At 38.6% G+C, this 16,317-nt stretch overlaps 1 protein-coding gene across 1 annotated transcript in view; it reads left to right on the top strand.

Annotated features, from left to right (window-relative positions):
• Positions 1-16,317, top strand: part of MED13 (mediator complex subunit 13) — a 124,293-nt gene that overhangs the window by 42,964 nt on the left and 65,012 nt on the right. Inside the window, exon 9 of the mRNA XM_008011228.3 lies at positions 11,523-12,206. Coding sequence (XP_008009419.1) covers positions 11,523-12,206 — 684 coding nt within the window. The remainder of the gene's footprint in view (positions 1-11,522; positions 12,207-16,317) is intronic.

Raw genomic sequence — 16,317 nt, 5'->3', positions numbered from 1 at the left:
TGTAAGTGGGAGCTAAATGGTGAGAATACATGGACACATAGAGGAGAACAACAGACACTGGGGTCCAGTGGAGGCTGGGAGGAGGGAAAGGAGCAGAAAAAATAATTGTTGGATACTAGGCCTTTAATACCTGTGTAATGAAATAATCTATAAACAAAGCCCCATGACATGAGTTTACCTGTATAACAAACCATCGCATTTACCCCGAACCTAAAATAAAAGTTAAGAAAAAAATAAATTAGGATTTTCTTTCTCACTATTGGAATTTTTATCAAACAATTCTTTTTTAGTTCCTAAACTAGACTTTTTTATTCTTTTTGAAAAGATGTGGATTTTAAGTATTTTGTCTAAAATGGTTTTAGAGGAAGGCATTAAAAAATGCATGTTGGCAACATAAGTTTAAATTTTTGGTCTTTAAGCTGAACTTTTATTTTTAAAAAGTTATTTTCTTTTGTCCAGGCACAGTGGCTCATGCCCGTAATCCCAGCACTTTGGGATGCTGAGGCGAGTGGATTACTTGAGGTCAGGAGTTCAAGACCAGCTTGGCCAACATGGTGAAATACCATCTTTACTAAAAATACAAAAATTAGCCGGTCATGGTGGTGCACGCCTGTAATCCCAGCTACTCAGGAGGCTGAGGCAGGAGAATCGCTTGAACCCGGAAGGCGGAGGTTGCAGTGAGCCAAGATGGCGCCCCTGCACTTCGGTGTTGGCTGCAAAGCGAGACTCCGTCTCAAAAAAAAAAAAAAAGTTATTTTAAAAAATATTTTCAGAAATTCCTCACAGGCATATAGAGATTTAATATGCCAAAATTTTATATAGTCAATGCGTGTGACTTGCTTTGGTTAGTTTGCTCCTTTAGTAAATACAGCATTTCTAATCATTTACTTAGAAAAAAATTACTATTACATTTTGTACTTTAGGTTCTTTGCCCACTACAAATCTAGCTTATTTCTTAAGTGAAGGTAAGACAGACAGTGAGCTACTACGTGTGTATCCTGTTTGCCATGGAATATAGGAGGTTGGGGCATACATTGATAACTGACTCTGTTAATCGGCCTCTAGCTCGCTCTCAAATCCATTTCTGCTTTTTCTCTGTTCTGTTCTGTATTGCAGGGAATTAAATTTCCTAGACTCCTTTGCTTTCTGGAGTTGGCTAATAGGAGGCACTAACAGAAGATTGGAGGGTGAGAGGAGGGAAGAAGCCAGGGTCTTTCCCCAGTCCCTTTTTGAGCCAACTCCAGCAGCAGCTCCCTTGTGTCCTATTAACACAGCCCCTTCTCATGGTCCCAGTTACTACTGAGCAGATCCTGCTATGGTTCTAGCACCATCCTGAGCTTCCGGGATATGGTGAGACTACATCATCTTATTGTCCTTTCAGTGCTAGAAGTCATAGAAGCTCCCTGCTGTTACTAGTCTCTGGGTTGCCTCACTTTCCTCTGTTTTGTATAACCAGTTCTGTATAGTGAATTTCTTCTGTGTGAAAGATAGGCCTGGACCCTGCCTGATAACATTGGCTTCTCTTAAAAATGATTTGGGAAGAAAAAAAATTCGTAGCTGTACAGACAATTTACATGAATATAAATTATTTTAAGAAATTTAAAGTATGTGAAAAAAGCCGCCTAAGTTCCCCTTGACCATCCTTTCTCTCCCCCAGGCGTACTCACTCTCTCTAGAAGTGGCTAGTTGCCAATTAGATACTATTTCTCCATACTTAATTTTATGTATTCTCCTCTCAACACATAAATATTATTATTTTTTTAGAGACTAGCTGTGTCGCCCAGGCTGGAGTGCAGTGATGAAATCATGGCTCATTATAGCCTCAAACTCCTGGGCTCAAACGATCCTCCTGCCTCAGTCTCCCAGCTAGCTAGAATTACAGGTGTGTGCCACAATGCTCGGATAATTTTTAAATATTTTGTAGAGACGGGGTCATGCTATGTTGTCCAGGCTGGTCTTGAACTCCTGGGCTCAAGCGGTCTTCCTGCCTCAGCCTCCCAAAGTGCTGAGATTACCGGTGTGAGCCACCATGCCTGGCCTCACATAAGTATTATTATTCTGATGTATTTTCACAGCGAATTCTTTTCACTTAATGTGCCTCAGATCTTTCCATATTAGTTACTTATAGCTCTGCTTCATTGTTTAAAAATTTTCCTGGGGCTGGGTGTGGTGGCTCATGCCTCTAATCCCAGCAGTTTGGGAGGCCAAGGGAGAAGGATTACTTGAGGCCAGGAGTTCGAGACTAGCGTGGGCAATGTAGTGATACTCTCTTTTTTAAAAGAAAAATGAAAAAAGAATGTTATTAATATTACACTGGATGGAAGTATCATAGTTTATATAATCATTCTGGATTTGATGGACATACAGTTTGTTTCCATAGGTGTTTTTTGCTTGTGCTTACTTTAAAAAAAAGTAATACTGCTGTAACTATCAGTTATCTATTAGGTTTTATCGAATACTTACTGTGTGACAGAAGGTGTCCTAGCCTCAGAATACACTAGCTAACAAAAGGCGAGAGGGCTGTTTAAGTACGTGTGACATCAAAAAAGATTCTACTGATTTTACTCACACTTTTTGCATGTAGAAAATGTTGGTTTTTCTTGTGATTTCACTGATCTGAAGACTATCCTCACAATTATTTTTTGCCATTATAATAAGTGAGAAGCATAAAATTGTTGCATTTTTCATTAGCAAGATTGAATAGCGCACATTTACTGATACTAGACTTTAGTGTGGTGGAATGTTCATAGAAAAACTGCACATAGAAAGCAGACTGCTAAGTAAAAAGCAATACATTAAATTTCACATGTTAACATTAAAGTACTGCATGCCTAACATCAATAGGAAAGAATAAAAGGATTACTCTGTTGGTTTGTGCTTTGAGGACAATTTCTTTTTTTTACAAAGATTACTCAATGTGGTTGTGTTCTAGCATGAAATTCAATTGTTCGGCCGGGTGCAGTGGTTCATGCCTGTAATCCCAGCACTTTGGGATGCCAAGGCAGGTGGATCACAAGGTGAGGAGATGAGAACCATCCTGGCTAACACAGTGAAACCCTGTCTCTACTAAAAATACAAAAAAATTAGCCAGGCTTGGTGGTGGGGGCCTGTAGTCCCAGCTACTCAGGAGGCTGAGGCAGGAGAATGGCATGAACCCGGGAGGTGGGAACTTGGAGTGAGCCGAGATTGCGCCACTGCACTTCAGCCTGGGTGACAGAGCAAGACTCCGTCTCAAAAAAAAAAAAAAATTCAGTTGTTCTCTCTAAAGAAACTAGCTTTTAGAAAGAGGTCTGTATAGAAGAAAAGGGCTTTTAATGTTGTCAAAAATTTAGAGAACCGCTGCTATTAGTATATAACCCCAGTTAATATTTTCTTACTCATAATAGCTGGGTAAGTGAATGTATGGCCATTTACTTTTCACATCCCTTGTATACTTGGGACATAACTAAATAGTTCACCTCAGGTGAATGGAGATCCTATTTCTCCTACTGCCTTGCATAAAATAGACTAATTCTCAAACTTTTTCGTCTCAGAACTTATTTACAGTCTTAAAAAGTTGTTGAAGACTGCAAAGTACGTTTATTACATCTATTTATATTTTAGAGAAATTTTAAAGCACCACTTATTAAAAATAACAATCTCAGTGCATATTAACATGAATAAAATAGACATCCACTATATTTTCCAAAACACTAGCAAAAAAACTGATTGAGTGGTATTGTTCTACAGTTGTGCAAGACTCTTTTAATATTGAGTGTAGTAAGATAGTTGAATTCTTACATCTGCTTCTGCATTCAGCATATTGCTGGATATTGTCTTGGTTGAAGTATATGAAGAAAATCCAGCCTCATGTAGTTAAGCAATTGGAGAAGGGAAGGGAGTATTTTAATAACTTTTTCAGATAATTGTGGATATTCTTCTTTGGTACTACACCAAAAATTGACAAGTGGTAGTTTCTTAAAGGTTAGTTGCAATGTGACATCTAAAGCCCTGTCAGTAGTTGTACTGGCTAATAACTAATGGATTACTAATTAGTACTTCACTAATAACTGAATGGATCTTTCGATTTTGTAACATCATGCATTGGTCATTTGAAAAATATCAGTTCACTGGGTTATACAGGTCTGAATGTTGGCGCATTTTGTTATATATACTCATCTCCAAATATCCGTGGAAGATCGATGTTCTGGAACCCTCACAGATAACAAAATTTATGGATGCTGAAGTCCTTCATATAAAATGAGTTAGTATTCATATAACCCATATACATCCTTCAGTATTCCTTTTTTTTTTTTTTTTTTTTTTTTTGAGACAGAGTCTTCCTCTGTTACCCAGGCTGGAGTGCAGTGGTGTGATCTTGGCTTACTGCAACCTGCCCCTCCCTGGCTCAAGCGATTCTCATGCCTCAGCCTCCCAAGTAGCTGGGACTATAGGCATGCGCCACCATGCCCAGCTAAATTTTTGTGTGTATATATTTTTAATAGAGATGGGGTTTCACCAGGTTGGCCAGGCTGGTCTTGAACTCCTGCCTCAAGTGATCCACCCACCTCAGCCTCCCAAAGTGTTGGGGTTACAGGCATGAGCCACTGTACCTGGCCCTTCAGTATAGTGTAAATAATCTCTAGTTTGTTTATAATACCTAATACAATGTGTTACATAAAGAGTTATACCATATTGTTTTTACAATTTATATTGTTTTTTATTGTTGTACTGTTAACTTTTCATTTTTGAAAAATAATATTTTTCATCTCTGGTTAGTTGAATTTGAGGATGTGGAATTCAACCAATACAGTGTATCAAAATATTTCATTCATTAATATTACCAGTGACCTCATCTGAAAAGTATTTGTTAGAAAGCTGTCAAGCTCACTGTGTCAGATAACAGTTTTCCAAAATTCTAAATCTTGCAGTGGTACCAACTGTATTAGCAGAAGTATTGTTTAGCAGTCAAGCTCAAAATGATCAGTTCTTCCTTAAATGACAAACTCATTTTGTTCATGTTTGATAACCTAATAAACAAATCTGCCAAATGGCCAAATATGGATAATCTTAGTTTATCTACCAGTCAGCTAGTTTCAGCTTGTAACTCAAACAATTGTACAAGTGCTTCTCCTCAAAATAGCCATTGTACTTCAAATCTATAACAGAAATACTTTATATGTACTTCCTGTTTCTTTATACAGAGTGTAAAAAGATGGTATAAGTACTGAGATTATTAAAAATTATTTGTGCTATCTTCATGAAGGACATTCTTAAGTGATACTATCATAAAAAACAGCAAACTGAATGTGTGGTGGTGGAGAAAGCAGTGGCTACTACTGCTAGTACAGTTGGTATCACTCCCTTGATTCATGTTCAGTTGCTAGAAGTTTTGCTGCCTATTGTTTTTGAACCATCTTTGTAAATTTCAACATAATAAAAAAAAAGGCAGATAGTGTCTTGGTGCTATTGTGGAAATAGTTTTGAACCCCTGAAGCCCCTGAAAAGGAGGGTTCATGGACCATACTTTGAATTTAGTAGACAGTCAAATATTTGAATAATTGATAAGTTAATGATACTGTTATTTTTTTCCTTTTTATATTCTTCTTTTTCAGTTTCTTCTCATGATTTAGAAGTTTGGTGTTCTATTTTTATTCTTTTGTTGATTTAATTAATCCTTTATTGTACCTGCTTTCCTTAAAGTCTACAGTTAGAGTCTATGTTCTTTTTATGGAACGAACAAGAACCTTGGAATACTTTAATCTTGCTCCTCACATCTTTCATGCTTTTTTTTTTTTTTTTTTTTTTTTTTTAGCATTTTAGTTCTCTGTTTTGTTATTAGAAAATTCAAACGTGGATAAAAATAAGTGAATTGGGCAATGAATTCCTACTTATCAACCATTCGTATGCACTTACTGTGTTTGCTTCAACTAGACCTTTTCTCTTGCTGAAGATCTTTAAAATTTGTTTAATTTACTTTATTATTTGTTTATTATTTTATATATATATATATAAAAATTTTTTTTGAGGCAGAGTTTCATTCTGTCACCCAGGCTGGAGTGCAGTGGCGCTATCTTGGCTCACTTGCAACCTCCACCTCCTGGGTTCAAGTGATTCTTCTGCCTCACCCTCCTGAGTAGTTGGAATTATAGGCACCCGCCACCACACCCAGCTAATTTTTTGTGTTTTTAGTAGAGACGGGGTTTCACCGTGTTGTCCAGGCTGGTCTAGAACCCCGGCCTCGGGTGATCTGTCCACCTTGGCCTCCCAAAGTGCTAGGATTACAGGCATGAGGCACCATGCCCAGCCCAATATATTTTATTGAATTTGATTTATCTAACATATTATTTTGATATACAGTAATTGTGATGAAACATTAGTGAGATATTTAACATTCCTTTATTTTATAACATGTCTTGGAAAATTGGTATTTTACATCTATAGCACATCTCAAGTTAGACTAGCCACTTGTCAAGTGTCTAATGACTGCATGGAACTTGTGGCTACCATTATTAGATAGTGCAGCTTTAGAAATTAGGTAGAAATAGGACTGAAGGGCTGGAAGATACAGAAAAGATGAATTTCTATTCAATATTAAGAATTTACCTTCTAGCAGTTGGAGCTGTTTGATGAGGGGGGGGGTGCATCTCCTTATACAGTAATATGGTCCTTATCATTGAAAGTATTCCCAAAAAACCCATTCAAGCCAATGGAGTGGCTCTTGCCTGTAAACCCAGCTAGTTGGGAGGCTGTAGTGAGCTCTAATCATGGTACTGTGTTCCAGCCTGGGCAACAGCGTGAGGAAAAAAAAAAGAGAAGGGATTATTCATACATTGGGTAGAACCTGCTGGGTTTTTTGGTTTTTGTTTTTTTTGTTTTGTTTTGTTTTGTTTTTTGTGTTTTGGACAAATTTCTGTGTTTAAAAAAAAAAATGCTCTTTTACAAAGTTCAGGCTGGTTGAGTGGCTCATGCCCATAATCCCAGCACTTTGGGAGGCCAAAGCGGGTGTATCACTTGAGGTCAGGAGTTTGAGACCAGCGTGGCCAACATGGCGAAACCTCGTCTCTACTAAAAAAAAAAAATATATATATATATATATATATATATATATAATTAGACTGATGTGGTGGCAGGTGCCTGTAATCCCAGCTCCCTGGGAGGCCGAGGTGGGGGAATTACTTAAACCTGGGAGGCAGAGGTTACAATGAGTGGAGATCATGCTGCTGCACTCCAGCCTGGGCAACAGAGCAGGACTCTCAAAATTTAAATAAAATGAAAAGTTCAAACAATACACAATAATAAAAAATTAAAAATTAACAGGTTCCCCTCTTATGTATGTAGATCTGCCTGTTGCTTTCTTTCACACAAAGGGAATCATGCTGTATTTCTGCACCTTTTGATAAACAACCTGAGTGTTTATCCACGTTAGCACTTACAGATTCACTCTTTTTAAAAAGTTCATAATTCTGCGTTTTATAGATATATAATACTTTATTTGGCAAATTTCTATGCTGTGCTCTTGATATAGATTTTTAAAGCAAATCTTAAATATTACTTTTCTGCAGTACTTCAGTATGTAACTCTAAAAAATATGAGTATCTTCTTACATTAAATAATTCTACCCTCATACCTAATGTTATACCTTGTCCAGATTTTCTCAGAAATGTCTTTTTGTAGGTAGTTTATTTGACTAGGATTCAAACAAGGAGTAAACATTTGGTTGTTATGTTTTCTGAATCTCTCTTTTTAGTTATCTCCTGTTCCCTTTTCATGACATTGACTTGGTTGGTAAAACTAGGTCAGTTCTCCCTATAGAGTGCCCATATTCTGGATTTTTCATTTTACTTGTCATGTAATTTTACTTCTTTTAGTGTAATTTAATTTCTTCCTTTTTCCTTTGCATTTCTGTAAATGGAAGGTAGCTGTAGAGCTGAGCTATCCAATACTAGCTGTGTTAGTAACTACTGTTGGCTATTTAAATTTACAGTAATTGGATTTAAATACAATTAAAAATTCAGTTCCTCAGCTGGGTGCAGTGGTTCATGCCTGCAATCCCAGCACTTTGGAAGGCTCTCTTGAGTCCAGGAATTTGAGGTTACAGTGTGCTATGATTGTACTGCATTCCAGCCTCAGTGACAGAACAAGACCTTGTCTCTTAAAAAAAAAAAATTTAGTTCCTCAGTTACACTAGCCACAATTCAAGTGCTCAAGAGCCGTATACAGGCTGGGTGCAGTGGCTCATGCCTGTAATCCCAGCATTTTGGGAGGCCGAGGTAGGTGGATCATTTGAGGTCAGGAGTTCAAGACCAGCCTGACCAACATGGTGAAACCCCGTCTCTACTAAAAATACAAAAATTAGCCCATTGTGGTGGTGGGCACCTGAAATCCCAGCTACTTGGGAGACTGAGGCAGGAGAATAGCTTGAACCCAGGAGGCAGAGGTTGCAGTGTGCCAAGAGCATGCCACTGCACTCCAGCCTGGGTGACAGAGCAGGACTGTGTCTCAAAATATATATATATACACACATAAAAACATATACAGAACTTCCCATCATCATAGATAGAAAGTTCTGGATAGTGCTCAGTGCTGGCCTGGGGGCTTGATTACTTGATTAGACTCAACTTCAACATTTTTAGCAAGAGTACTTCATAGATGGTGGCTGTGTTGCTTTTTATTGCGTTACATCAGAGAGACACAGTAGCTGGTTGTCCCATGTCTAGTGATGTTAAGATTGATTAGGTGGGGATAAGCCTTACCCTTTCATTGTATAGTTTTTTTGTTTGTTTGTTTGGTCGGGGGTGGGACACAGTCTCACTATGTCACCCAGGCTGGAGTGCAGTGGTGTGATCTCAGCTTGTTGCAACCTCCATCTCCTGGGCTGAAGCGATTCTCCTGCCTCAGCCTCCTGAGTAGCTGGGATTACAGTTGCCTGCCACCACACCTGGCTAATTTTTGTATTTTTAGTAGAGACAGGGTTTCACCATGTTGGCCAGGCTGGTCTCGAACTCCTGACCTCGTGATCCAGCTACCTCGGCCTCCCAAAGTGCTGGGATTACAGGTGTGAGCGCACCTGGCTTATTGTATAGTTTGTAATAATGTTGACAATGAATAAAGACAGTTTATCTTCTTCCTCTGAAATCTCTGATCTCTTTCTTGCCTTATTGCATTGGGTAAAACCTTCAATAAAACATTAAATGTTGAGAGCTAATATTCTTGCTTTGTTCTTAATGTTAAGGAGAAATTATTCATGCTTAAACATCAAGTAAGATACTAGTTGTAGTTTTTCGTAGATATCTATCAGATCAAGCAAACTTTCTTTTATTCCTTGGTTGCTGAGTCTATATAAATAGGAGTTGAATATATTAATAGTAGTAGGGTTTTTTCTCTAGTTATTGAGATAATATTGTTTTCTTTTATTCTGTTAATGTCATGCATAATATTTTTTTCTTTTGGATGCTACACTTTACATTCCCAGAATTAACATCATTTGGTCATGATGTTATTCTTTTATATTTTGCTGGTTTGAGTTGCTAATATTTTGTTAATTATTTACATCTGTGTTCTTAAGAGATAATGGTCTGTGGTTTTCTTTTTGTGTAATATCTTTGATTTTAATATTAGGATAATGGTTGATTTCTCCTATGTCCTTTTGAAATGAGTTTGGTTTTCTTTATAACTTTGGTTCTTTTTTTTCTCCATGCACAATAAGATATCTCAGGCTCTGTACAAAAAGTATCTCGGCCAGGCGCAGTGGCTCACGCCTATAATCCCAGAACTTTGGGAGGCCAAGGCGGGCGAATCACAAGGTCAAGAGATCGAGACCATCCTGGCCAACATGGTGAAACCCCGTCTCTACTAAAAATACAAAAATCAGCTGGGTGTGGTGACATGCACCTGGAGTCCCAGCTACTCGGGAGGCTGAGGCAGGAAAGTCGCTTGAACCTGGGAGTTGGAGATTGCAGTGAGCCAAGATTGCACCACTGCACTCCAGCCTGGCAACAGAGTGAGATTCGGTCAAGGTGTCTCAGCATGTCTTCTCAACAGAGAGTTTTTCAAATAAGTGCCTGTCACTGCTTTTTAATACTCTTTCTGGATAGCTCTGATTCAACGAAAAAGTAAAATTTAAAAAGAAAAACCTAATGAATACTGAATGTGTAAACTCCATATCTTACCACATTTTAAAAGTTTCTTGGCTGGGCATGGTGGCTCATGCCTGTAATTCCAGCACTTTGGGAGGCCGAGGAGGGCGGATCACGTGAGGTCGGGAGTTTGAGAACAGCCTGACCAACATGGAGAAACCCCGTCTCTACTAAAAATACAGAATTAGCTGGGTGTGATGGCACATGCCTGTAATCCCAGCTACTGGGGAGGCTGAGGCAGGAGAATCGCTTGAACCTGGGAGGCAGAGGTTGCAGTGAGCCGAGATCATGCCATTACACTCCAGCCTGGGCAAGAAGAGCAAAACTCCGTCTCAAAAAAAAAAACAGTTTCTTAGTGTAAACATAATATTATGAATATATGTATCTCATTACATTTGGAAATGAAATCTTTTTTTTTTTTTTTGAGATGGAATCTTGCTCTGTCACCCAGGCTGGTATGCAGTGGCACAATCTCAGCTCACTGCAACCTCCGCCTCCTGGGTTCAAGCTGTTCTCCTGCCTCAACCTCCCAATTAGCTGGGACTACAGGCGCGTGCCACCACACCTGGCTAATTTTTTATTTTTAGTAGAGACGAGATTTTACCATGTTGGCCAAGCTGGTCTCAAAGTCCTGACCTCAGCTGATCCACCCACCTCAGCCTCCCAAAGTGCTGGGATTACAGTCATCAGCCACCGTGCCCAGCCTAGAAATCTTAAACTTAGCAAAATTATTTGATGTTTAGGTATATCATTTAAGTTCTTCATTTTAGAATTGCTTTAAATTATGAGGAAGAAATTATTTTAGGCATTTTTATTTCCCTTTTCTAGTCAGCTTATTCTTTTTTTTTTAGTGCTAAGTATTTGGATAAGGTAGATATTGTGTGAGGCCCATCAGTCAGTCAATTCTAGCACTTTCCAGACTGATGTAACTTCTGTTCAGTAGAGTAGAATACACTTTCTAGCCAGTTGCTGTAGGATTATAGGTGATGACTACGCTTAGCCAAGCCATTAATTTATAATAATTACTAACAGGAAATATCAGGTACATTTAGAAATGAGTAAATTTCAAGCCTTGTTATACCTTTTAACCTTAACTGGAATCTTACTTCTGTATTTAAATTAGATACTAAAATATTTAAATCATATAAGACATAATCTTTGGCTGTCCGATCACATGACTATTAAATGAGCATGAGAGAATTGGTTTTTATGAATCTTTTTGCATACTCTTGTATTTTATTTAGGTCACGAGCAAAGTATTTTTTCCTCTTTTAAATTCAAATTACTTTTTGGATTATATGTGAAAAACAAATGATAACTGAAGTGTCTAATACTGTTAACTGGTGTTATACTTTGCCATGATAGTGATACTGTAAATATGAAACCTTTATTTTAACTTTTCAGGCACAAAAATCTCAAGTCAAGAAATGCTGGACAACAAGGACAGGCACCATCTTTAGGTCAGCAACAACAAATACTTCCTAAGCACAAGACCAATGAGAAGCAAGAAAAGAGTGAAAAGCCACAGAAACGCCCCTTGACCCCTTTTCACCATCGTGTGTCTGTTAGTGATGATGTTGGCATGGACACAGATTCAGCCAGCCAAAGACTTGTGATCTCTGCTCCAGACAGTCAAGTGAGATTTTCAAATATCCGAACTAATGATGTAGCAAAGACTCCTCAGATGCATGGCACCGAAATGGCAAATTCACCTCAACCACCCCCACTTAGTCCTCACCCTTGTGATGTGGTTGATGAAGGAGTGACTAAAACACCTTCAACTCCTCAGAGTCAACATTTTTATCAAATGCCAACACCAGATCCCTTGGTTCCTTCTAAACCAATGGAAGATAGGATAGACAGTTTGTCCCAGTCTTTCCCACCTCAATATCAGGAAGCTGTAGAACCTACAGTATATGTTGGTACAGCAGTAAACTTGGAAGAAGATGAAGCCAATATAGCCTGGAAGTATTACAAGGTCCCAAAGAAAAAAGATGTAGAGTTTTTACCACCTCAACTTCCAAGTGATAAATTCAAGGATGATCCAGTTGGACCTTTTGGACAGGAAAGTGTAACATCAGTTACAGAGTATGTATTTTTTTTAATAGTCACCATTATAATTTAAGGGTGGAAGTGATGCAAGTTCTTAATACTAGGACTCAGTATTGGATTCAAGGTAGGATTTACAAGAATAAATTCATTGAGTATTAACTTTGCATTATTCCTTTACTGTGTTTTTTCCTCAGGGAACTTCTTTATCATGAAATAACTTTAGCCACAAAAAGTGGAGAAAATAATATGTAAACACTTGTACACTTGTACATCAACCACTTTAAGAATTTTACATACAGTTAGAATTCCTATGTACTGTTTTTCTTCTTCCAGTCTTCCTTCCACTGTCCTGAATTCAGGTACTTTTTTCCCCCCCCCCCCCCCCCGAGACAGAGTCTCTGTCGCCCAGGCTAGAGTGTAGAGGCATGATCTAGGCTCACTGAAACTTCACCTCCGGTTTCAAGCGATCTTCTGCCTCAGCCTCCCAAGTAGCTGGGATTATAGGTGTGTGCCACCACACCCAGCTAATTTTTGTATTTTTAGTAGAGATGGGGTTTCACCATGTTGGCTAGGCTGGTCTCGAGCTCCTGACCTCAAGTGATCCACCTACCTCGGCCTCCTGAAGTGTTGGGATTACAGGCATGAGCCACTGCACCCAGCCTGAATTGGTACTTATTATTTCAGTACATGTTTTTATACATGTAGCTCTAGTTATTTTAGTTGCTTTATGGTATTTCCTTATGAACATATGGTAAATATCTAAACTCTTAAAGATAGATATGTTGGTTATTTTCAGTTTTTCACCCTAACATTTTCCATTTTGTTTGGTACACATTTCCTTGTGTACTTGTATAAGAATTTCTTTAGGAAATATATCTAAAAGCCTTTTTCAACATGGCTATGTCCATTTTCAACATTAAGGGTTGTTGCCCAGTTACTATTCTGCAACTGGTATATGGTTTAAACCCTCATGAACCATCAGTATATGGGAATGGCTGTTACACTATGTTTTCCTCTATAGTTGGTATTATGAGATTTAATTTCACTAATCTACAGCACGCAAAATGTCATCTCATTGTCTAAATATGTGTCTTCCAGATTTCTAGTGAGATTGAGCATCATTTAAAATGTTTTGGGAGTATTTAGGTTTCCTCTTCTCTGACTTGCCTATTCGTCGCATTTTTTTAGTCCATTTTTCTTTTTTTCTTTTTTTTCTGATGTATTCTTTGCATGTTCTGGGTATTAATCCTGCATTAGTTTTATGTGCTGTAGGTATCTTCCTCCATCGGTGGTTTGCCTTCTTTGTTCACTGTATTAATGTTGTACTTTGGGCAGAAGAAGGCTTTTTTCCAGGTATCCCTTGACTTTCTATGTTGTTATAAATACATTTATAGTCTGTCTAATAATAAGTCTTTTATATACAAATTTTTCTAAAAGATGAAAATCAACCAATAAAATACGATTATGCTCAATAGAACTGTCTACCTATTTATTAGTGCAAGGCCAAGGAATGTACAAAGATTACAGTTCCTCCTTTATCAGATCATTGTCAGTGAATTACCTTTTTTTTTTCAGTGAATTACTGTCTTATTGCTTAAATGCTACTAATAGGTTAAATAATGTCTTAGACTTTATTTGCTTAAAATGTCACTTTTTCATTATCGATTTATGTTTATTTTTTAATGTAGCTTTTTTTCTCAATATCAGATTACTCCAGATAATATAACTATTATATGAAGTTTAATACTTTCTTATTTCTGTTATAATGTGAACCAATTGCTTTCTAGACTTGTTTTCAGCTCTCTAGGATTTCATTTTGATTAGACTCAAGTTAATACCACAATTTTTTAATAACTAGTGGCTTCTTTTTGGTTTTGCCCTTATTTTCTTGGTGAATATCTAGCTTCCTTGGGGGGAGGGGGTGAAGGGGAAGAGTGGGAGATAAATTTGGCATCCTTGTATTTCTGAAAATGATCTGATATTTTGCCCTCATGCTTGGATTGATAATTTGGTTACATGTTGGTTTCATAATTGAAAATCATTTCCCCCTTGAACTCATAGGCATTGCTTTACTGTCTTCTAGTATCTCAAACTTCGGATGAAATGTGTAATAATGAGTTTCATTCTTGCTTATTTAAAAAAACGTGATCTCTTACTTCTGTGAGGCTTTTAAGGTCTTCTCTTAGCTTTAGAAATTTCACGAGAATATGTGTAGTAGGTATAATGATCTTTTTTCCAGTCCTTGTGATGGGCACTTGAAAGGCCCCCCCACCTTTTTTTTTTTTTTTTTTTTTTTGAGACAGAGTCTCGCTCTTTCGTCCAGGCTGGAGTGCAGTTTCGTGATCTCCGCTCATTGCAAGCTCTGCCTCCCGGGTTCATGCATTTTCCTGCCTCAGCCTCCCGAGTAGCTGGGACTATAGGCGTGTGCCACCACACCCTGCTAATTGTTTACATTTTTTAGTAGAGACGGAGTTTCACAGTGTTAGTCAAGATAGTCTCAATCTCCTGACCTCGTGATCCCCCCACCCCCGCCACCCCCGCCTCAGCCTCCCAAATTGCTGGGGTTACAAGCGTGAGCCACCGTGCTGACCAAGGGCTAACTCATTTTGAAGGCTTTTGTTCTGCAATTTGGAAATTCTCTATTTCTTAGATAATACAATCTCCTTAAAAATTATTTTTAAAACTTCCATGATTTAGATGGTGCTCTGTTTTCTCAGGGGATTCTCAACTTTCTTGAATTCTGAATTTTTGTTTCTCATGTTTTAAAAACACTCTCAACTGATTTTTTTTTAATGACATTCCTTTGTTTGATGTTCTGTGATTTTGTTTTTCTCTAGAATTACTTTATTTTGGTCTTGTTCTTTACTCAGATTCTTCTTGTCATACTTCTGATTGTTTTTTGTGTTTTTGTTTTTGAGATGGAGTCTTGTTCTGTCACCCACGCTGGAGTGCAGTGGCGGTATCTCGACTCATTGAAACCTCCGCCCTCCAGGTCCAAGCGACCCTCCTGCCTCAGCCTCCCGAGGAGCTGGGACTATAGACACATGCCACCACGCCTGGCTGATTTTTTATATTTTTAGTAGAGATGGGGCTTCACCTTGTTAGCCAGGATGGTCTTGATCTCCTGACCTCTTGATCCACCTGCCTCTACCTCCCAAAGTGCTGGGATTATAGGCGTGAGCCACTGCACCCGACCTAATTGTTATTATTTCATTTTTATTTTTTTGAGATGGAGCCTCATTCTGTCTCCCAGGCTGGAGTAAAATGGTGTGATCTGAGCTCACTGCAACCTCCACCTCCCGGGTTCAAGCAATTCTCCTGCCTCAGTCTCCCAAGCTGGGACTACAAGTGCGTGCCACCATGCCTGGCTAAGTTTTGTATTTTTAATAGAGACGGGATTTCACCATGTTGGCCAGGCTGGTCTCGAACTCCTGACCTCAAGTGATCCACTGGCCTCAGCTTCCCAAGGTGCTGGAATTACAGGCGTGAGCCCCTGCGCTCGACCTGATAGTTGTTATTATTTCATTTTTGTTTTTTTGAGATGGAGTCTCATTCTGTCTCCCAGGCTGGAATGCAGTGGTGTGATCTGAGCTCACTGCAACCTCCACCTCCCGGGTTCAAGCAATTCTCCTGCCTCAGCCTCCCAAGTAGCTGGGACTAGAAGTGCGTGCCACCATGCCTGGCTAATTTTTGTATTTTTAATAGAGATGGGGTTTCACCATGTTGGCCGGGCTGGTCTCGAATTCCTGACCTCAAGTGATCCACTGGCCTCAGCCTCCCAAAGTGCTGGGATTACAGGCATGAACCACCACACCTGGCCTGTCTATATATATTTTAATGTCAGAGAATAGATAGGGTGATTGGAAATGTTGTATATAGGTAGAGCTTGTTGACTGGTGGGCCTTGCTCATTCAATAAATCCTTTAGTATGTAATGTGTGTAGGTGTCAGATAATTCGCTTTATGATAATTGGATAGGGAATTTTTGGAAGGGAAGGCAACCATTCCTAGAATTCCAGAATGAAGAGGATGTTATACTTATTTTCACAGGTAGTTTATTCATTTTCCTTAAAAAGGAACTTTTCTTGTTGCCCCATTTTCAGCTCTTTTTCTCATTTGTGTTTTTCTTCTGCTTCCTGTCCCCTTCT

Source organism: Chlorocebus sabaeus, chromosome 16, assembly GCF_047675955.1.
Source record: "Chlorocebus sabaeus isolate Y175 chromosome 16, mChlSab1.0.hap1, whole genome shotgun sequence".
Taxonomy (NCBI): domain Eukaryota; kingdom Metazoa; phylum Chordata; class Mammalia; order Primates; family Cercopithecidae; genus Chlorocebus; species Chlorocebus sabaeus.
The sequence above is the reverse complement of the archived record's forward strand: the minus strand, read 5'-3'. Positions and strand labels throughout refer to the sequence as shown.